This window comes from Xenopus laevis, chromosome 1L (genome assembly GCF_017654675.1).
Source record: "Xenopus laevis strain J_2021 chromosome 1L, Xenopus_laevis_v10.1, whole genome shotgun sequence".
NCBI lineage: Eukaryota > Metazoa > Chordata > Amphibia > Anura > Pipidae > Xenopus > Xenopus laevis.
In genome coordinates, this window is record NC_054371.1 from 102,071,593 (window position 1) to 102,094,634 (window position 23,042).

The 23,042-nt window shown below is 41.7% G+C and overlaps 2 protein-coding genes across 4 annotated transcripts in view; one reads left to right on the forward strand and one right to left on the reverse strand.

Moving 5' to 3' along the window:
• Positions 1–10,688: 10,688 nt before the first annotated feature.
• On the reverse strand, positions 10,689–23,001 carry dnaja1.L (DnaJ heat shock protein family (Hsp40) member A1 L homeolog). 2 transcript variants are annotated; one of them, XM_041562365.1, is made up of 9 exons: positions 22,945–23,001; positions 17,325–17,492; positions 16,148–16,331; positions 15,805–15,909; positions 14,722–14,949; positions 13,156–13,270; positions 12,588–12,703; positions 11,585–11,685; positions 10,689–11,177 (listed from the first exon to the last, which is right to left on the reverse strand). In XM_041562365.1, the coding sequence occupies exons 2-9, from the start codon at positions 17,454–17,456 to the stop codon at positions 10,953–10,955; spliced, it is 1,206 nt and encodes a 401-aa protein (XP_041418299.1). In that variant the 5' UTR covers positions 17,457–17,492; positions 22,945–23,001; the 3' UTR covers positions 10,689–10,952.
• The window catches only part of aptx.L (aprataxin L homeolog), a 35,832-nt gene continuing 32,755 nt past the window's right edge, over positions 19,966–23,042 (forward strand). The window contains exon 1 of one of the 2 annotated variants that reach the window (XM_041573542.1): positions 19,966–20,214. The gene's annotated coding sequence lies outside the window, so the exon portion shown is untranslated. The remainder of the gene's footprint in view (positions 20,215–23,042) is intronic. The other variant, XM_041573643.1, reaches the window with a different exon arrangement.

The following is a 23,042-nucleotide window of genomic DNA, read 5'->3' on the forward strand; positions in this document are numbered from 1 at the left end:
CGAATGTATGCACCTTGTAGAATTTGGAAAAGGTGTGTGTGTGGATGACCACACTGCAACCCTACAGACCTGTTCTGCTGAAGCCTGGTGGCGAACCGCCCAAGAAGTGCGGAGTGTATGAGTAGAATGAGGTCGAACATGGAAGGGTGTGGCCTTACCTCGTACCTTATAGGCCTTCAGGATTGCTGACCTAATCCATCTAGCAATAGTGGCCTTAGATGCCATAAGGCCTTGGTAGCCCTGGTGTATATTCTGAGCGAACAACCACATCTAGGTTGTGTAACTTCTGTTCCAGCTTTGTCTTTGGTTCAGGACAAAATGAAGGAACCACTAGGTCCTGGTTAAGATAGAATTCTGACACCACCTTAGGAAGAAAATCCGGCGTAGGTCTCAACACCGCCTTGTCCTTGTGAAAAAATCAAAAATGGTGGACGACAGGATAGAGCTGGTAGTTCTGAAACTCAACTAGCCGAAGTGATGGCTAGTAGAAAAACTAGAGTTGGCAAGAGGTAATGGAATTGAATCCAATGGCTCAAACGGTTGCTCCTGAAATACGGAAAGTACCATATTGAGATCCCAGGGAGGGATTGGATGGCGGTATGGAGGTATCATCCTCAATGCTCCCTGTAGGAAGGTCTTGATGTTGGGCAGCATTGCAAGCTGCTGCTAAAATCGTATAGATAAGGCTGATACTTGAACCTTCAGTGAGCTGAGCGCCAGCCCTTTGTCTAAACCAGAAGTGCCCATACTAAAGTGAGGTCTACTTTTACTGATGTTGTCCCATTATGATCTACATCAATAAAAGCATTGTAAGCATGTTCCATGGAAAATATTACTTAAATATTATATTGATTTATGAGAGCATTTATTGTATATTGCTACATTTCAACAACTATTTCTTATGTAGCCTTAAGAGAATCCTTAACAGAATAAATATCTAAATGAAAAGAATGAAACTGAAGGGTAATTTAGACAATCTGTTTGTTGACAGTCCCCAACTAAAGGAATCCACGCCTGTGGCAATAGAAATTAGAAACTAATATGGTGTAATACGTTCAATTTTAGGTGTGCCACCCAGTGTTCAAATATGTTATTACAGGGGTGTTTGTTTTCCACCTTTTAGATTTACACCAGGATTTGGATTAGGACTTTATACTCAAGGTGGTGAATACTCCTATGTTTAGTGCCGAAAGCAGTGTCGGACTGGGATGCCAGGGGCCCACCAGAAAACCTTAGACTGTGGGCCCACCTTAGACCATGGACTCACTTTCTAAACTATTACTCCTCCTTTCCTCACTCAACCTCTTTATTATCCTAGTCTTTTACATCTACTTTATAAATTTATAAAGTAAATTTAAATTTATTAAGGATTTGTTTCCCATAAGGAAATAGGGAATGACCATAAAATATGCTAAATGGTTAGAAGCAAGAGGGCCCACTGACACCTGGGCCCACCGGGAGTTTTCCTGGTATCCCGATGGGCCAATCCGACACTGGCCGAAAGAACAACAAAGAACACAACCTCCACCGAGTGGCCAAAGTGCCTACTTACAAACCAATGGTTTGGTAAAGCGTGTAGTATGGGTTCTCACATGTCTCCCTCCAGCTGTACACGTCTTAAAATATATTTCTTAAAACAATTGCACTCACATTTCCACTCTTTAAAACAATCGCATATAGTCCAAATTTGGTGCTGCGTTATTCCAAGAGGCGACCCTGCCGGCTTTTTTACAGTCCCCATTGAGGTATTTCTTGCAGCTCAGTGCGGTGTCTCCTGCACTGAGCTGAAAGAAATGCCACGAGAGGGACTCCTGAGCAAAAGTGCTCTGCCTTGACTAGAATCTGGGGTGGGTTGGAGCTTGTTGTTTTTCATGTTGGGACCTTTGCCTCTGGCTCTGATTTTGGCGAAAGGGATGAAAAAATGGTCGCCTTTGGAAGGTAGTCCTCTTGGCTCTGTTTTGCGGAAGTAAGGGGCTCTTGCCTCCTGTAGCTTGAGAAATTATTTTCTGTAGTTCAGCGCCGAATAGTTGTTCTGAGAAATGGGAGACCAACCAGATCAATTTGAAGTAAGATCTGCTGACCAGTTCTTTAGCCAAAGGAAACGTCTGGCTGCAATGGATTGTACCGAAGCCCTTGTGACAAGCTTGACCGCGTCCAGGGCCGCAACGCAAATATATGTGTTTGCGTTTGCTATGTGAGCTAGAAGGGGGTCTGTGGAGGGGTATTCTGAGCCAATGAGTTGGGTCACCTGTTCCACCCAAACCTCCATTGCCCTGGAAACCCATGCAGTGGCAAAAATAGATGAGAGCTTCGCCTGCCGCTGTGAAAATCGCCTTGCAGAAACTCTCAAGTCGTTTGTCAGTAGGATCCTTAAAGGAAGCCACATCGGCCACTAGAATGATGGTGGTCTTTGACAGTTTAGAGACCGGTGGGTCCACTGCTAGGGGTGAAGACCAAAGGTCTGTACAGTCCTGCATAAAAGGATACGTTTGAGTAAAGCGCTTGGAAAATCTGACTCTATGGTCCGGCGTTTCCATTGTGCTTTAACAATGTCATCCAGCTGTTCATAGGTTGGAAAGACACAAGACTTCTTTTGCCTCTTGAAAATGTTTTTGGTTGGCTCTGCTGAAGGCGGGTGTCTTCAAGACATAGTGCCTGTAATATTGCCTAAATCAGGCTCTCAACCTCTCTTTGTGATCTAGGGGCATCCTGATCCTGATCGAATTCATCTCCATCTCCGGATAGGATCTGTCCCTCTTCCCCTGATGCCTCTTCCTGTTCATCAGGCAATACCGGTGGGGAAGGGGGGGGGTTGATTTGTGGCCGACTGCTGAGTGACTCTCTTGTGCTCTGCACTGACCATCCAGCATTGATTCCCTCCCTCTGTCGTCCACAGTGAGGATGCACTGGCCGGGACACAGGGTTGAGGTATAGCCAGTTTCATCCTGTGGCTGATTCCTCCTTATATGCCTCCAGGATCCCTACACTAGCACTCTGGGAACTCCTGCCGTGGCTCATTTACGGTAAGCATATATTTTTAACATCCAGCCTATTCACTATCTGAGCACCCTCCCCCTCTTCACAATCCATCTGCCTTCACAGCAGTGTAGGAGACTTTGTTGCAACCTGCAGGTCACTAACATGCCTGGGTCTGAATTAAACAGCCTCCACCAAACACACAGGCAGGCAATGGGAATGGCACTTATGTTTCCTACTGTCCTCACTGTCAGCAGCTCAAGAGAGTTATTGTGGGCTTAGCACCGATTGCGCAAAACTATTTTAAGAGCGACTTCACCGGGGCTGTCTTTCACTCTACCTGGGGAGGCAACGGCTGGGCCAGATTTTGCAAAAGTGCGCGCCTTAGGCCTTAGGCGCCATTTTTCTAAAGCGCATGTTGGCACCATACGTCACTGTTAGGGATGGGGCCATTCTTTGTGCTCTCCATTGCGTGCCCAGGCAGCTACTTCCTATTGATCCTGGAGGAGGTTCCTCTTCCGGCGACGCTCCAGTTTCCATTGCTAGCAGACTCACTATGCTGGGCAGAGCTCTTCTCCAGCTCCCCCCCCCATGTTTTTTTTTAGAACACAACAGGGCAGTACTTCTGATACAGTGGGATTTTTAGCTATTGCCACAGGGCAGCAGGCTTTGTAAGTACTGCCTTATCAGGCTTTTACTCTCCTTCAAGGCTTTGCACTCAGCAGTACCCTGGGGAGGCATTTTCAATATATATATATATATATATATATATATATATATCTCCTAAATTATATATATTGTTAACTTAATTCCTCTTTTACAGGAACAGCTTGTGTACACCATGTCTGAAGGTACAGGTGATAACCTTTTTTCCAGGCTAGCAACTACTTAATCGGGTTAAGTATTTAGCTTGTGCCAAATGCCGCAAACGCCTGCCATCTGGTCACAAGGGCCCTCTGTGTTCCACATGCAAGCCATCTGAGGCCGTTTCGGAAACTTCAGAACTCCGTCCTCAGGTAAGCCAAGCCTCCCATGGGGACCCATCAGGCCAGCCCCGGGACTCCACCCCCCTGGACCCCCAGCCTCCCCCAGAATGGGCATCTCAGCTTGCCTTCGGCATTCCTAAATTGGCTCTCTCCCTTGATAAACTGCTAGCGTGGCTAGAATCCTCGGCCTAAGCCTCCAAAACGTGTGAGGCGGAGTCCATCACTACTTCTCCCCTGCCATCTGACTCCGAGGAGGATCCGGCCCTGTCTGATGGTGAACTATCTCACAGTTCTGACCAAGAGGAAGAGGACTCCCCCAAACTCTCCTCCGAGGCCATTGATTCCCTCATCTCCTCAGTATTAGAGACCCTTCACTTACAGGAGCCGGAACCTAGTTCCAGTACTTCCATCTGCTTGTTTAAGCGCCGCAGCATGTCCTCCTCACCTTCCTTTCCCTCTCATGCTCAACACAAGCAAATTATCCAACAGGAATGGGACAAGCCAGAGAGACTTTTCTAGGCTAACCGCTGTTTTCTCAAGCTATATCCTTTTCCACAGGATCTAACGGAATAGTGGACCTCCCCAACTTCAGTGGACACTGCCTTACCAGTTCCTTCAAGGACTCCATGGACAAGAAGCTTGAGGGCATTCTAAGTTCCCTCTTCTCTGCTTCAGGTACCTCCCTTTGGCCGTTTCTAGCCTCGGCTTGGGTAAGTAGAGCCGTCCAATCTTGGTCGGACTCCTTATACCGAGCGATTGCCACAGGCTTCTGCCGTGAAGAACTCGCTCATTTGGCCTCGTAAATCAAGGAGGCTAATGACTACCTATGTGGAGCCTCCCTCGATGCGCTACAGGTGATTAGCAGAACTTCAGCCGACTTCACTTGACGGTAGTGGCTCGCAGATCTCTCTGGATGAAGCTGTGGCCCGCGGACTTGTTTTCAAAAAAGTCTCTCGCCTCAATTCCATTCAAGGGAAAACTCCTCTTCGGTCCGGACCTGGACAAGATCATCAACCAGGCCACCGGGGGTAAGAGTACTCCGACAACCAAAATCTCGCCCCTCCTTTCGTCTGAACTGTTTTTTTCGCGGCTCCCAGCACAAGGGCACGAGATAGTCTCCTCCCCGACACACCACCACCAGCAGAGGACGCTTCAGTGGAAAGTCCAAGCCTGGCAGTCCCGCAAGCCGCCCAGCAAGCCCACGTCTGCATGACTCGCCCCTTCTTCCCTCCGGCGACTCAGCCGTAGGGGGAGACTTCGCAGGTTTGCTGACTCCTGGAAGAATCTGACTCAAGGCGCATGGGTACACGAGGTCGTGAGTCAGGGCTACCACATAGAATTCACTTCTCTCCTGCCCCGCTGGTTCTTCATGTCCAGATATCCTCAGGGGCATCAAAAGGCTCAGGCGCTGCATGACGCGAGTGACAAGCTTATCCGTTCAGAGGTCATCGTCCCTGTTCCGACCGAGGAGATATTCCGAGGCTATTACTCACACTTGTTTGTAGTTCCCAAGAAGGATGGATCTGTTCGGCCAATCCTGGACCTTAAGGAACTCAATACATTCATTCGACCGCGAAGGTTCAAGATGGAATCCCTCAGGTCTGTCATTATGGCCATGTCCCCAGGCCAATTCCTGGTTTCTCTGGACATAAAATGACGCCTATCTTGATGTCCCAATTTTCCGTCCCAATCAGAGATTCTTGTGATTTGCCTTCCAAAAATCGCCACTTCCAATTCACGGCCCTTCCCTTTGGCCTGACTTTGGCCCCTCGTGTCTTTACCAAGATCATGTCGGTGGCCACTGCTCTAATCCGCACCAGGGGGATCTCCATAACTCCTTATCTGGATGATCTCCTGATCAAGGCACCTTCCTTCGCAGAGGCCCAGCAGGTGTTGCACTTCACAATGGTTTGGTTACAGGAGTTGGGTTGGTTCATCAACCTGGACAAGTCCTCGTTAACCCAGAGCCAATCCATGGTCTTCCTCGGAATGCAGTTCAACAACCAGACACAAACTCTCCTCTCCAAGTCCCACACCGCGAGATTCTACATGAAGGTGTTGGGAGTCATGGTTTTGACAATAGATGCAGTTCCCTTTGCCCAGCATCACCTCAAGGAGCTTCAGTGGAATATTCTTGCGGCCTGGAGGCGCAAATCCCTTCTCCTGGAATTTCGTATATCCCGCAGGACTCGAGTCTCTCTTCTCTGGTGGATGCAAACCAGTCACCTGACCAGGGGCAGACCCCTAGGGGATCCACAATGGCGACTACTCACCACAGATGCAAGCCTCTCCGGTTGGGGAGCAGTGCATGAGTATATGAGCAGTGCAGAGGGTCGATGGTCTCTATCGGAGTGACGTTTTCACATCAACCTTCTTGAGATACGGGCAATCTGACTTGCCTGTCAGCCATCTTCATTCAGCAGATTATCTCAGCAGACAATCCCTAGATCCCGGGGAGTGGTCTCTAAAGGACGACATCTTCCTCAATATCACTCAAAGATGGGGACACCAGAGGTCGATCACGTCACAATCGAAAAGTTCCTCTCTTCTTTGCAAGGTCCAGGGACTTCCATCTCGCGTTCATTCCAAGAACGATCAAGAAGCATCAGAGAGAACACACTACTCTTATCCTCATAGTTCCAAGATGGCCCCATCGATCCTGGGTCTTGGATCTAGTACATCTCTCAGTAAAGGAACCTTGGACTCTGCCTCTCATCCCAGACCTTCTCTCTCAGGGTCCAATCCTTCACCCTTGTCCTTCCAACCTCAATTTGATGGCGTGGCTACTGAAACCGCAATCCTGAGACGGAAGGGGATCTCTGACGCTGTCATTCTACCATGCGTGCAGCCCGCAAACCAGTCTCCACCAAGACGTACCGTCGGGTCTGGTCCACTTACCATCGGTGGTGCCAACGTAATGGTTTCAATTCACTGAAGTTTTCCACTACACACCTTCTGACCTTTATAAAGGAGAGACTGTCCCTGGACACATCCCTAGGGTCGCCGAAATCTCAGTTTTCGGCACTTTCCATCCTGTTCCTAAGACGTCTCGCCTTGCTCCCCGATGTTAAGATTTTTCTTCAGGGAGTGGCCCACTTAACCCTAGTCCTAGATGCCCTTTTTTCTGCTGGCTATTGCCTCAGCACGGAGAGTATCCGAGATCTCTGCCCTCTCCTGTAGGTCTCGTCTGTTGACCTTCCACAATGACAGGGCAGTACTTCATACTTCTCCCTCTTTTCTTCCCAAGGTGGTTTCCACTTTCCACCTCAACCCGGAAATTACGATTCCTACCTTCTGCCCACCCCTTTCCAATGCAAAGGAAGCGGCACTGCACACCCTCGACCCTGTTAGGGCCCTCAAGTTTTACCTGCACCGGGTCGAGGACATCCGTCAATCGGACTCCTTGTTCATCCTTCCCTCAGGCCTTCTCAGGGGCACACCAGCTACTAAGACTACCATATCCCGCTGGATAAAACAGACCATCCAGAGATCCTATTCATCACAGGGTCAGGTTCCCCCAGACTCAATCAGGGCACATTCCACCAGAGGAATGAGTGCGTCCTGGGCTTTTCGAAAACCAAGCCTCAGCGGAACAATTGTGCAAGGCTGCATCATGGACTTCCATCCATACTTTTGCCAAATTTTACCAGTTTGGCACCTTTGCGGCATCTGACACCTGCTACGGCAGGTACTTCAGGCTGCAGTGGCTGGTTCCACGTAGGCCTCTACTTCCTGCCCTTGATTCAGGGGACAGCTTTGGTACGTCCCCACTGTCCGTGTCCCCCAAGCAGACCTAGAGAAAAGGAGATTTTGTGTACTCACCATTAAATCTCTCTTCAGTCGCTTGGGAGACACAGGGCTTCCCTCCCTGGATAGAGGCCTTCTCTTGGCTTCAGACTTGGTTGACTCAACCATCTGTTCTTGTAATTAGTTATCAGTTTTTCTGTTGATTATTAATAACCTCCTGTTTCTCCTTTGGTACGAACTGAGTGTCTCTGCCTACAGAAGAGGGGTATAGCAGCAGGAGGAGGAGGGATCAAGTTACTATTTTTTTTTTTTTTATTGTGTCCTACCTCCTAGTGGCGCCAGCTATACCCCACTGTCCCTGTGTCCCCCCCAAGCGACTGAAGAGAAAGAGATTTAAGGTGAATACACAAAATCTCCTTTTTTGTGTCCTTTCTCCAAGCAACAGGATCTTCATCCCCATAGTGCCTGTGTCCCCCAATCTAGGCAAGAGAAAGACTGTTATCATACCAGGGCCATATACAGTGTGACCATCTGTCTATTGTTCTGTTTATTTAGGCTGACAGTTTAAAGGAATCTTTAACTTTAGCAGCAGTAGCCAGGGCTAAAACTAGGGGTAGAGATTAGAGGCAGCTCCCCAGGGTGCCAATCCAAACACTATGTGCCTGCCCACCCTGTTTTACTCTGAGCCACTGAAAGGACAAGCAAAGGGGGAGGTGTGGTATGAGTAGTTGAGCCTGTGTAGTGAGTGGGCTTTGGGCTGTTGCAATGGTGGTGAACTAGGACACAATGTATATCCCTTGGGAGCATTTACTTCACAGCACTGCCTTAGCTGCTCAAGCAAATGCTTGGAAAAAAGAAGGATAAGTGAAAAAAATCAAATACATGTAGACCTACTGTTACAACCCACACCATCCGTCATACTGTTACAACCCACACCATCCGTCATGTGATAAACATTTGATTTGTAGAGATTATATTTTTTATTGTGTCCTACCTCCTAGTGGTGCCAGCTATACCCCACTGTCCGTGTCCCCCCCAAGTGACTGAAGAGAAAGAGATTTAACGGTGAATACGGTGAATACACAAAATCTCCTTTTTAGTGTCCTTTCTCCAAGCAACAGGATCTTCATCCCCATAGTGCCTGTGTCCCCCAATCTAGGCAAGAGAAAGACTTATCATACCAGGGCCATATACAGTGTGACCATCTGTCTATTGTTCTGTTTATTTAGGCTGACAGTTTAAAGGAAGAAGTGAAGAGCAGCAGTGGCCAGGGCTAAAACTAGGGGTAGAGAGTAGAGGCAGCTCCCCAGGGTGCCAATCCAAACACCTGCCCACCCTGTCTTACTCTGAGCCACTGAAAGGACAAGCAAAGGGGGAGGTGTGGTATGAGTAGTCGAGCCTGCGTAGTGAGTGGGCTTTGGGCTGTTGCAATGGTGGTGAACTAGGACACAATGTATATCCCTTGGGAGCATTTACTTCACAGCACTGCCTTAGCTGCTCAAGCAAATGCTTGGAAAAAAGAAGGATAAGTGAAAAAAATCAAATACATGTAGACCTACTGTTACAACCCACACCATCCGTCATACTGTTACAACCCACACCATCCGTCATGTGATAAACATTTGATTTGTAGAGATTAGAAACAGACCAGGAATAAGCAGTACTTAGTCTGCAAATACCCTTTATTGGTGTATTCTCACTCACTACATGTTTCGGGACTAGCTCCCAAAACATGTCATGAGTGAGAATACACCAATAAAGGGTGATTGAAGACTAAGTACTGCTGATTCCTGGTCTGTTTCTAATCTCTACAAAATCGACTGCTCAAGCAAATAACGGAGCTTATTTCGCCTTAATGTTTAAATGAGTCAATGCAAAACTAAATAATATTTCCAAGTTGCTGAAGTATCTAGAGCATATGGTTATTCTTTAGAGGAACTCTTCTAAATAAACCACAATACCATTACAGCCATATCCTGATAGAAAGTGTCTCACCCTTGCATTTCTTGGTTATGCTTCATGTAAATGCTTACATTTTATTATCAGCAGGGGCGTAGCAGGACAATCTTTAGATATGATGGGGGGCCCTAAAATTAATTTGCGGTGGGGCCTAGTAACATCTAGTTACTCCACTGATTATCAGACAAACATTTATAATTTTTCACAAGCCAAATTTTCTTTTTTCCAGCATTGTTTCATGTGGCAGCATAAACCAATAATTCCTATTAGAAATCCCTCTGTAGCAAGCAGATTCTAATCTGGGTGTGACACTCGCTAAGGCAGTGATTCCTAAACTGTGGGGGCAGAATCCTCGTGTAACCCAAAGTAGTGCCTGGACAAAAAAAGGTAAAAGCATTGTATTTATTAAAGGTTGAAAACAGGTATCCTGTAGGATCCGTTATCAGAAAACCAGTTTTTCAGAAAGTTTAGAATTACGGGAAGACCATCTACTGTAGACTCCATTTTATACAAATAATCCAAATGGTTATAAACCATTTCCTTTTTCTCTGTAATAATAAAACTACCTTGTAACTGATCAAATCTATAGTATATTTTATCATATTTAGAAGCAGAACCAGTCTATTGTTTAAATGATTTTCTAGTAGACTTAAGGTATGAAGATTACAGAAAGATCCCTTATACGGAAACCCCCCAATTAACCATTCAGTAATATCGAAGGAAGTCCAGAATAATTTTGGTTAGAAACCAAAATAAGCTAAAGTTTCCATAAAAAAAACAAACAAATAAACATCAGAAATTCACTGCTGCAGGGTTATCCAAGTTTAGATCTATAAAGGGTACAGTTTACTGCATTTGGGGTGTATGAGAATAAAAGTGTTAATGTGGGAGGTATAGTCATAAAAGTGACAATGTTGCTATAGCAAAGTATAAAGCAAAATTTACCTGGTAAAAATGTTGAGCTAATTAGTTGAACTGTGCGTGTGTAAGGAAGCAATAACAAAAAAAAAAAAAAAAAAGTACACTGTTGCACAACAGTTTAATTTATCACAATTCTTCAAACAGTCGTTTTAAAACATGTAGCACGTGCACCAGATAGTCCTAACATACAAGAGAGATACTTAATTTGGTTGTGGTCAGTGATAGGAAGGCCTAATATATTACTTCATAAAATGATGGATTGCATTTGTTCTAGGCACCTTTAGAGCAAAATTAACTGCTGGATCATCCTCTTTTTACAGCTTCAGAGCACCGAGTTTGAGGGGGGGAAAAATTGAACGTCATTTATGAAGTCTGGCACTGAACACCACTTCTTGGGTGGTCGTCATCATCATCATCATGGTATGCTTCACCATTATAACGTCTACGCCTTTGCTGAGATGGATCAAAATCAATTAGTTCAGCCTGCTCCATGTCTTCGGTCTCTTCTACCACTTTCCTTGCAGGCAGGAGCTTTTCCAACAAAGGAAGTTTGTCTGGTGAAATGAAATTACTGGATGGAAAGTTGACCTATGATAGAGATATAATGTTATACACATTTCAGAGCAAAATATTGAAGCCCGATAATTTTACAAGAAAAATCAACACATCATTTACCCAGTTTCTAGGCAAACATGAAATTATGAAGCAGATTACAATCTGCTCTAAAACTCCTGTTATAACCCTGCTTAAAACAGTACTGTAGAACAGCTCAAGTCAGTGTCTTCAAAACAAGACAGCTTCAACGCATTTGAGCATCCACAAGCACAGATAATACAGATAAAAATTGCACAAAACGATTGGTGTCAGTTCTAGCCAACCAGTGCTCTGTATTATAAACTCTTTTGATAGAGGCAGAGAGAATACAGGTATACAACCATATTGGCATTTTTTTTAATTTAGAATCTAGTGTTGTACTTGAAATATTTTGCTCTTACCTGGAATTGAACAATGAGACGTCCTTTCTCATATGGTCTACGATAGATTGGCATGCCTTCATTCAATACACATTTTACATCTCCATGTTTAACAATCTGGCCTGAACAAATGGACAACATTCAAGAATGTTTTCAACAAGAAGTTACAATAAACACAAAAAGAGCACCCAGAAGTAACCTTTAAATTCTTAGTTGACCTATACGTTAACTCTTATTATGTTATAAAATGGCTAATTCAAAACAAAGGTTCAGCTGCCCTTCATTTTCCCGTTTTTTTTATAAAACTTTTGAATGTATTGCCTTTTTCTTCTGACTCTTCCAAGCTTAAGAAGGGGATAACGGACCCCATCTAAAAACAAAATGCTCTGTAAAAGCTATACATTTATGGTTATTGCTACATTTTATTACTCTTTCTATTCAGGTCCCCTCATTCATATTCCATTCTTGTATTCAAATCAATGCATGGTTGCTAGTGTTATTTTGACGCTAGCAACCAGATTGCTGAAACAGAAGAGCTGCTAAATAACTCAAAAACAATAAATAGAAAATGAAAAACAATTGCAAATTGTCTCGGACTATCAATCTCTACATCATACTAAAAATTAATTTAAAGGTGAACAACCCCTTTAACCAAGAAGAATTTGTGGACAAACGGTTACCGTCTTAGCACTTATTAGCATAAATCTTAGTACTGCCATATGGGGAAGCAATTCAAGCTGAATAGGTGTGTAAGAAAAAAAAACAAAAAAATGGACTTGTGGAGAATATCATCTGGTGTATGAACTAAAACCATTGTAAACAGAGGTCTAAGATCATGGTAGAAGAATTACCCAATTCTAAATACATAAAAAAAAAAAAAAAAAAAAAAAGCTGTACATAGGCAAAATTCCAGCCAACCTATACGCTATCCTAGGTGGGTGTAGGGAGTAGTATTGAGTGCGACCATAGATTTTATTTTGCACATCTGTGGAAACAGTGGAACTGCAAATCTTGATGAACTAACCAGGATGAGAAGTAATAATTATTGTCCTTGAATCCAATGTAACAATAGGTTTTTGAAACCCGCATAGTGCCTCCACAAGCTCTATTTCCATGTGGATAACTAGGTCTTCATGTTTCCTGTTAATAAAGACAAGCGAGATATTAAACACCTGACCACTTCCACCTGCTGTCTGAAGAAGTATTTAATCTAAGCAGACCACAAATACATACTGCAAATTACCAAAAAATTTGCCCTTTTAAATAACCTCGGTCCTTGGATAGATTGCAGTTACTGGGAAATTATTAAAGTCTACTCCATGTAATAAGCATTCCATTAAAAAAGCATACATACATACATTAGCTCTATGGACATAATCAGATGTCTGCTAATAAAAACAGACCTCACAATAAATAAAGTTGTGAGTAAACTTCAAAACATCTTGTATTATTTGAAGAAGCTAATACAAATCCAAAATATTACCTTAGATTGAAGATTGAAACAATCATAGGGAGTTGGCAAACTTATAGTACCACTAAATCTGGTCTCTAATTTTGATCAAGGAGAAAAACTGCTATCAAGTATTTTTTACCTTGTAAAAAGAGAATGATCTTTTTGGTCCAAAACAATGATAATGTCCCCAGGCTCTAGTCCTGGTTCCTGGTCCCCTTCACCAGTGAATGTGATCTTCTGACCATCTTTCATTCCTGTTGGAGGAAACATGTAGTTTAAAGTATGCAGTCTAATTTTGATAACATTATGCAAATAACTGCACTTTAAACGTTTTTCTCAAGTATACAGTACATATTAATGGAAATATAAAACTGTATTAATTCAGTTCAAGAGAAAGTTACATTTCTTTTTATAAATAAAAAATAAGTGTATTTTAAAGACATGTAACAGTGATTACTTTGAAGTAATCAAGCTTGGTGTATGTAGCAACCACCTGGTCTATTTTATTCAGTGAGGCCTTAGGAGATAAATATTTAAAGACTAAAACATCATATATTTTCAACACAAAATAACCACTCAAATACATCACTCTTTAGCTCTCTCACACACCAGCATTTTAAAGGGGTCGTTCACCTTTAAAGGGGAAGTCCACATCAATTTAAATAAATATGCAGACTTTATGATTTTCAATGGTTTGGAACAGTTCCCTAAGCTTAGCCCCCTGCTGATCTGTCTGACTACTTTGCGCTGAGCTGGCAGACTACTGTTACTTTGTACCATCAGCCATCTGTCCTTAGCCTGTATCCTCCAAACCCCACAATTCCCCCCACATAGAACCATTAAATGCAGGTAAGATGCAACAAGCAAATTTCCATACGAGTTTTGCAGAATGCATGTTAAATATTACAACACTCACTAAATGATAATGCATTTAGGACATACACTTTTACATGGTGCTCCTGACCCTGGGCTAACTGCTTGGTGGTGTTTAAACACATGAAGTAGTAACTGACAGTGCTAGAGACTGAGTTCCCAATAAAGGTGTTCTCTCAGACAATATTAAAATGTGGTCTCATCCTTTGCTGGTCTATGGCCACAAAAGCAGCCCAATAGTTTGTGTCTGTTAAAGTGATACGGACACTAAAAAACTATTTTTTAAAATATGAATGTATAGTAAAAGTTAGCTATAGGTCATGTTGCCCGTTTTTGGAGGTTTATTTTTGTAAGCAATAGTTAGTTGAAGTTTCTAAACATGACTGTGTTGCCAACCTGACTGTCCCATCTCAGCCTGTCAGTTAAAGTTTCTAATGCTAACGAACTCCTGCTGCACAAATAGGGCAGCCCCCTCATAGAGGAAGCTGAGGCACCAGACAGATAATGTAAAAACACTGTGCAAATACTTTATGGCAAAGTTATAAGTAGCTTTCAAAGGCATTATTATGACAGAGATACCGACACCAGAAATTAAAACTTTTTATATCCAAGTCTCTCATTTATCATGTGATTACACAGGTTCTCATCTACATTCAAAGCTTATGACAGCCATGATAACATTATTAGTTATCACTTGAAAATTAAATCTGCTTAATACACAGATTGTATTACTTTACAGTAGATAATTACAAAAACACAGTGCAGTTTTTGTGCCTAGGGCGAAGCGTCATGATAGCTAATTAATAACACTTTATTCATGTAAGACACATACCTTTGTCAATATGAACTTCAAGAATCTTCTTTTCTCGGACTATTTTTCGCCCATTGCAGCTCTTACAACGGTCCTTTGGATTGATCCTCTCTCCCTGTCCTTGACACTCTGAGCATACGGATTGTATCTGTTGAACCATTCCAGGTCCTAATTGGTGAATTCTTATATGCATGCCAGTGCCCCTGCAATTTGGGCAGCATTCTACAGCCCCTTTTTTGCCACCACGACCTAAAATAAAAAGGTGAATTTTTATACAAACATCTGCAGGTCTCTAATTATAAGAATGTTACTCTAGCTCTGCAAATGACATGAAAAGGACCAATTTTACTCTTATGTATTAGTATGAACAATTGGGCAAATTACAATTAGAGGAATTTTTGGATTCAACGATATCCTCCATAAAAGATTGGAATAAATCTAAAACAATCTGAATACTGGGTTTTGAGACAATCAAAACTTTGCAACTTTTCAAATAAAAAAAAAAAAAAAAAAAAAAAAAAAAAGAAGTTTTGTTCAACCACCCAGGGTTTTTATAATTACACAACTTTAAGGGGGTTATTTATCAACGGTCGAGTTTTATATACCTCGAATAATCCAAAAACACAATGATTGTTTTCGGACAAAACACTCCAAAAAAAAAAAAAACAACAAAAAAAAAAAAAACAGTCGAACATCATGAAAACTAACATCTTCAAATGGTTCAAGGGACCTCTGCCATTGACTCCTACATGACTGTGACAGGTATTAGATGGTGTCTTTTTGGATTTGAGCTATTTCCAGGGTCGGGGTAGAAGATCTCTTGAAAAATTCAATTTATTTTTTTTTAACCCAAAATGTGAATTTTGACCAAAAAAAAAAAACCAAATCAACTAAAAACCTTGAATCTTCGTGGAAAACACAACTCGAACCTTAATAAATCTGCCACTAACAGTTTGGATTCAGTTTAGCTAAAAAAAAGTAGACTTCAGCCAAATCCGGTGCATCCCCAATTTAAAATCAAATTATTCTTTAATTCTAAGTACATACATTTTCTTTTTAAAGTCATAAAATATATTTAACATTTTAATAAATGCAACTACAAACCTTCACATTTGTCACAGATAGTATTCTTCTGCACAGCAAGTTTTCTTGTGGCACCATTATACAGATCTTCAAGTGACACAGATAACTGATGAACTACATTTTTACCTGCAAACAAATACTCAATTTATTAAGAACAATTTTTAATAAAAGATATTTTAGACTAGGCTGCATGCAAATGGACTTTTGGTTAGCAAGTCTACCAGACTTCTCAGTCATGGCTGCAAGACAATAAAACAAAAGTAAGAAGAATAAGGGGCATATAGTAGACAATTCTAATGAAAATGACATAACGGAAAATCAAATTGACTTAAAAAATGTGAAGTGTAAAAAGCATTACTATTACCTCTTCTCTCTCGTTGCATTCTTCCACCGCCCCCAAAGAACATGTCAAAGATATCCATTGGCGATGCAAAGCCTCCTCCTCCTCCCATGCCTCCCTCTTTAATTGCCTGCTCACCACCTTTATCATACAAGTCTCTTTTCTTGGCATCAGAAAGCACTTCATAAGCCTGGGAAATCTGTTTGAACTGAGGAGAAAACAGTTTTAAAATCTGCGGGCCATGTGATGGCCCACAACAGAACTGCTGAATTTTTACGGCACGTGGGACTTTTAAGGGTTCTTTAGACTTCTATGACATTATAAAATTATTTGTCCCTTGAACATCCAAATGATACAAATATACATTTTATATAGATATAAGAGTTTGCTTTAACTTTTCTTTCAGTTCTATTGAAGCGTAACACATACTTTTCAAATGTCACTAGTCTGTAGCATACTGTGTTGAGGTATAATGCTCAATTAAAAACCTGCTTTAACTTTAGTAGGAAGACAAAAGTTTTCTGAGATTTCCTGCTCTAGCTAGAAAAAAAAAAAGACTTTTTCCTTTCAACAAAAGGGTCACATTTTCTAGTGACCAATGACAAACTACTGGGAACTTAAATCACTTGGCTCTAGGCAATAACATTTATTTAAGATGAACTCAGACCTCAGTTTAATCTGAGGCATTTGTATATGCAGGAGGGTTAATAGAATACACAGGGTCTGAATCATTACAAAGTGAAAAACCATCAGAACTGTGGAGTTGGGAGAAAAGTTGGATATCTGGAGTTGGGGTCGTAGTCGTCAAGAATGTACTGACTCAGACTTCTTATAACTTTAAATACAAGCCACTGAAAATAAATCAAATCAGATGCAAGAGTTTCTATGAATGAGAAGATTGTATTTAACAGCTATTCTACAGCTATGTGTCAGGTTCTATTAATATAGAAGTTGTTTTACGTTTTCCAATTGCTTTTGGTTTATGTAGTTTAACTTTGTATTTGTTTTAGAATTATCAAAGGATGTGGTTTATATTTTTGAGCTTTCGCAGTGATAAAATGCCTTGTATGTTGTGTACTTAACTTCTTTCAATCAACATGGAAAATACATGATTTATGTATAGACTCCACAGCCCTGAAAAATAAAGTACTATATTAATAAGCACTTTCTATAAAACCGCAGAACTATATCATAAGCATACCTTTTCACCTTCATTGGGATTCTTGTCTGGGTGATACTTGAGGGCAAGTTTCCTATAAGCCTTTTTCAGCTCATCTGGGGTGGAATTTGGCTTCACTCCCAATATATCATAGTACGCAGTTTCTAGCACCATTTTCAGTGTGGCTGGGAGTAGCCGATTTCTTTAAACCTAAGGTACGAGAAAAAAAATTTTAAAGCAAAGATTAAGAGAGATATCAACCTGCAAACAGGAAATTTGAAAACTCTCCCCGCTCGGCTCTGTGTAACCGCACAGAAGCGGAAGCTGTTCTTTTAAGAAGAAACACGGATTCCAGTGCATCCACTTCTCTCTGCCTCATTCATATTCATTAGGCGGAGAGAAGCAGAGGAAAACTAGTGTACATTCAGCCTTAGAAACATTCTGCCTGCTTCCCTCCCTTCTTCTAAAGACACCAACTCTGCCTGCTGATTGGATTATTTGTCAATAACTTGCACCCTGGACATTCTGCTCCCATGCATCAAATGAGGTAAGAGGAGGCAGGATAGAGTTGGAGCTGCAGCTTTACAAAGAAGGGGAGAAGAAGAGGGTAGGTGTGAATGGCAGAATGTTTCTAAAGCTTCATATCACATGTGTAGAAACTTTCGCGTTAGGCGCTAGAGGGGTTCTCTCTTATGTATTTTAAAGGAGAAGGAAAGGTTAAAACTAAGTAAGCCTTATCAGAAAGGTCCATCTAAATATACCAGTAAACCCCCAAAGTAGTGCTGCTCTGAGTCCCCTGTCAAAAGAAACACTGCATTTCTTTCCTTCTATTGTGTACACATGGGCTTCTGTATCAGACTTCCTGCCTTCAGCTTAAACCTCATTGCCCTGGGCAAGAGCATGCTCAGTTTGCTCCTCTTCCCTCCCCCTCCCTTCTCTACTGTAATCTGAGCCCAGAGCAGGGAGAGACTCAGGCAGGAAGTGATGTCACACCATGTTAATACTGCAGCTCCTATCCTAAACAAACAGAGAGCTTCTAGAGCCGTTTACTCAGGTATGGTAAAACATTCTACAGAATAAATATAGCATTCTAGCTTGCACTATTGCAGCTAATCTATTGGCAATAAAATACCTCCGTAGCTTTCCTTCTCCTTTAATAACTGATGTAAATAAAGTATATTTTTTTACTTATTAGCATGCCTTGGAGAATTTATTAAGTATATGGTTATACCTCTGTTTGGTCACTAGAGGTCTCCGACATGCTTACAATTAATGTTCACTGGCTTCTACCTCCAATTTGACTAAAATTTGAAACTTTCGCAACTTCACTTTGCACACTGCATGTAGGGTAAGTCACTGACCCCTTGTGTGTGTTGGCAAATGACAATTTATTTGCAGTTTTTCCACTGGATGGCATGGAGAAACAACATGTGCCATTAATTTAAAGAATTTGAATCAGTTTCAATTTACTAATGATTTGGTTGAACCTGAATCCAGTAAGTGTGCATGGTTTCTGTGAATTACTAAAACAAATCCAGGATTCAGTGCACCCCTAATTAAATGTCACAGTGGGCTGCATGTGGCCCAGCAGGGGGATTTTTAATAACTGTTTAAGGGCCATGCAGACATTTCTTTAGAACATTCTCATTTCACATATTCAGTTTATATTAAAGGGATAAAACATCAGTCTATGCGAGAAGCTGAATAGCAATGGCCTGTTAGGGTTTTAAACATCTCCATCATTTAACTCATAAACCAGAAATCCCCAGGTCACCTATGGTTAAACTACAGCATGCTTTATTATACACTGTGGCTTTGGGACAAAATGCATAGAAAACAAGTTAAATTATTCATGCTTACAAAAGTCCTCAGACCTCTTGAGCATTGCCTTGAATATGATACAGGCATTTTAAAACTCATGTATTAATGCAGATTATGGTATTGTTAACGTATTCCAATTCCCATAGCAACACAATAAGAGGTGGGTCACCTTTCAGGCATTTGTTGCCTAGAAACCCGTATTGATCCAAAATGAACCCCCCTGGGATCCTTCAACTATGAGAGAAAGAGCAATGAATGAAACACTGACCCCAGCCAAATAACCAACATTCCCAGATCACGTGGTTATACAGAAGCCAATTAGAGGCACAGAAACAATCCAAATTGACAGGTCAAATACGCTCAGTGTTTCCTCGCCGACCAAAGATCAATCAACATAATCTCGGACCGACAGGTGTGACGTCATAACGCACAAGGGATTATTAAAATAAAAACCACAACCAGGCGCATGTGTTAGGAAGCAAACGGTCTGCAAATAATTAAATTCCCAATTATACAAGCTATAGCGATTAAGCGCATACAAACAAAACTCGCATATATAAAGACAATGACTAGCAAAACACCACACGTGTCATTCCATTCAGTCGGAATCACGAAACAACAAAATGAGTACTGAAGGGATGTATTAAGGCATAAATACTCACAATAATACACTGTATATTCAAGGTGGCTTGCGCTCTTCTGCGTCTAACAGCTTCTAGAAGGATCGAGGGAAGAAGAGCCACATCCGGGAACCTTATGTAAAAAGAAAGAAAAGGGGGCGGTGTAACACGGGTGACGCCTCGAGGCCGGAACCGGCAAATACTCGTGTTCCAATCCTACTGCGCCTGCTGGTGAGGGCGGAACGTGTTTCCAGTAGTGCCTGTTGCGGTTCATTGTAGCACGTCTTGCGTTCCAACCGCTACGTGGCACTGAAGTCTTTAAAATTTAATTGGCGACCACGTGAATTTCTAGAATGGCTTTGATTAAGCAGAATGGAAAACTCATTATTATTTTTTAGACTCCCATACGTAGTAGTACTGCTTCTTTAAAATACAGAGCCGTGATAGTAAATTGTGCATAGCTGTTAAGATTTCGGGTGGTCCTGCTCTAGGTAAGATTAACTACACACAGATTTATGACTTTATGATTGTGTTGAGGCTCAGCTTCTCGGCTGAAAATTGAAATGCAACTCTTCATAGACACGTGTGTGCTTTACAGTGTTCACCCATGCAGATTTAGAAAGGGAAGTGACCATTTTAACAGCAGGGATGTGCCTTTGTGATCGCAATAGGAAATTCCAAGTTACCCATGGTTTCGTTATTGTCACCTGAAAACGTGGCTCAAAGGCCACTTTTAGTTACAGACTTTTTTTTGTTAATAACGAATCCACGTGCTTTACTGTGATTCATCTTACTGAGTCGGTTTCCTGTTACTAATTTTATGTAAATAAGTGGAGTTTTGAGGGATGCCATGCATAAAATACTGCTCCAGACTGGCTACAAAACTGAGCATACACTACAGTGGCTCCAAATTGTGCATCATGGCAGTTCTTGTTAACCCTTTAAGTGCCAGCAGAATTTCACATTTTGGTTAAGCGAAATGCCAGCCGTTTTTGAAACATTTGTGCTCTCTCACTTTAGTGGCATTTTCTGAGGGGAAACCTATAGTTTACCTAGGAAAACTATACATTGTTTTTTTCGGGAGAAACTGAGCTTTCTAAATCTGCCTGAGTTGTCATGTATTTCCACCTCTGCAAAAAGATTTATAGCTCTAAATACAAAAAAAAAATGAAAAAATCCTATTTTTCACAATATATGCATTTATACCAGAAAAATATTTCATTTTACGCATGAAAATCCAACTGATTTGGAAAGCCTCGTGTTTCACGAACGTGCCAATACCAGATATGTATAGTTTTAGCCAGATTTAGGACATCTGTACAGCAAAAACTCCCGGCAGTATATTACCGAATTTTGAAAGCAGAAGGCAGAAAACGGCATACTTTAGATTCCAAGGCCACAAAATCCTGAAACTGTAGGTTTACCCCAGAAAACCATATATTTTTAGAAAGTACACATTCTGCGGATTCCAAAATGGGTAACTATGTCTTTCTACTCCTAACTACCAAACATCAAAGCTTGTCTGAACGTAGCGGTTTTTATAAAAATGTATCAAAATTTTGAAAAATCACTTCAAAGGTTTTATTTTGCTGCTCCGCATATCACACACTATATTAGATACCAAGAAAAAGCACCCTGAATATGATTGCCAGGGGTCCACTGAACAGTTTGATCCCCATTGTGCATAGGCTTACCAAAGTACCTGGCATTTAGAGACCCCAATATGAAGTTAGCACATCCAAATTGTCCAGGACTTTACTTCAGCTACTGAAAAATTAACACATTGACTGCATTTTTTGTGGGGTAAAAACACAGAAAAATAGGTTTACCCCCCAAAACCATATATTTTTGGAAAGGACACATTCTACCGAATCTAAAATGGGTACCCATGCCTTTCTGCTCCAAACTACTGAGTCGCAAGGCTTTCCCAAAATTGTCGGTTTTGGTGAAATATCTGAAAATTGCCTCAAACCTTCAACTTCCCAGCACCATATCACCCATGTATCATTAGGTACCAAGAAAAAGCACCCTAAATATGATTGCCAGGGGTCCTCCAAACAGTTTGGTGCCCATTGTTCATAGGTTTACAAAAGTATATGGCATTTAGAGGCCCCAAAATGAAGTTAGCACATACAAATAGTCCTGTGGGTAACTTCAGCTAATGAAAAATCAACACATTGACTGCATTTTTTATGGGGTAAAAACACAGAAAAATAGGTTTACCCCCCAAAACCATATATTTTTGGAAAGGACACATTCTACCGAATCTAAAATGGGTACCCATGCCTTTCTGCTCCAAACTACTGAGTCGCAAGGCTTTCCCAAAATTGTCGGTTTTGGTGAAATATCTGAAAATTGCCTCAAACCTTCAACTTCCCAGCACCATATCACCCATGTATCATAAGGTACCAAGAAAAAGCACCCTAAATATGATTGCCAGGGATCCTCCAAACAGTTTGGTGCCCATTGTTCATAGGTTTACCAAAGTATATGGCATTTAGAGGCCCCAAAATGAAGTTAGCACATACAAATAGTCCTGTGGGTAACTTCAGCTAATGAAAAATCAGCACATTGACTGCATTTTTTGTGGGGTAAAAACACAGAAAAATAGGTTTACCCCCCAAAACCATATATTTTTGGAAAGGACACATTCTACCGAATCTAAAATGGGTACCCATGCCTTTCTGCTCCAAACTACTGAGTCGCAAGGCTTTCCCAAAATTGTCGGTTTTGGTGAAATATCTGAAAATTGCCTCAAACCTTCAACTTCCCAGCACCATATCACCCATGTATCATTAAGAGAAAGAGCAATGAATGAAACACTGACCCCAGCCAAATAACCAACATTCCCAGATCACGTGGTTATACAGAAGCCAATTAGAGGCACAGAAACAATCCAAATTGACAGGTCAAATACGCTCAGTGTTTCCTCGCCGACCAAAGATCAATCAACATAATCTCGGACCGACAGGTGTGACGTCATAACGCACAAGGGATTATTAAAATAAAAACCACAACCAGGCGCATGTGTTAGGAAGCAAACGGTCTGCAAATAATTAAATTCCCAATTATACAAGCTATAGCGATTAAGCGCATACAAACAAAACTCGCATATATAAAGACAATGACTAGCAAAACACCACACGTGTCATTCCATTCAGTCGGAATCACGAAACAACAAAATGAGTACTGAAGGGATGTATTAAGGCATAAATACTCACAATAATACACTGTATATTCAAGGTGGCTTGCGCTCTTCTGCGTCTAACAGCTTCTAGAAGGATCGAGGGAAGAAGAGCCACATCCGGGAACCTTATGT

Excerpts from the sequence above, each read along its gene's own strand:
- dnaja1.L (XM_041562365.1), bottom strand. The coding sequence starts at position 17,456 with ATGGTGCTAGAAACTGCGTACTATGATATATTGGGAGTGAAGCCAAAT. Across the intron at positions 16,332-17,324 it reads ATCCCAATGAAGGTGAAAAG|TTCAAACAGATTTCCCAGGC; the intron begins GTATGCTTATGA and ends TTTTCTCCTCAG. Across the intron at positions 13,271-14,721 it reads TGAAGTTCATATTGACAAAG|GAATGAAAGATGGTCAGAAG; the intron begins GTATGTGTCTTA and ends TTCCTCCAACAG.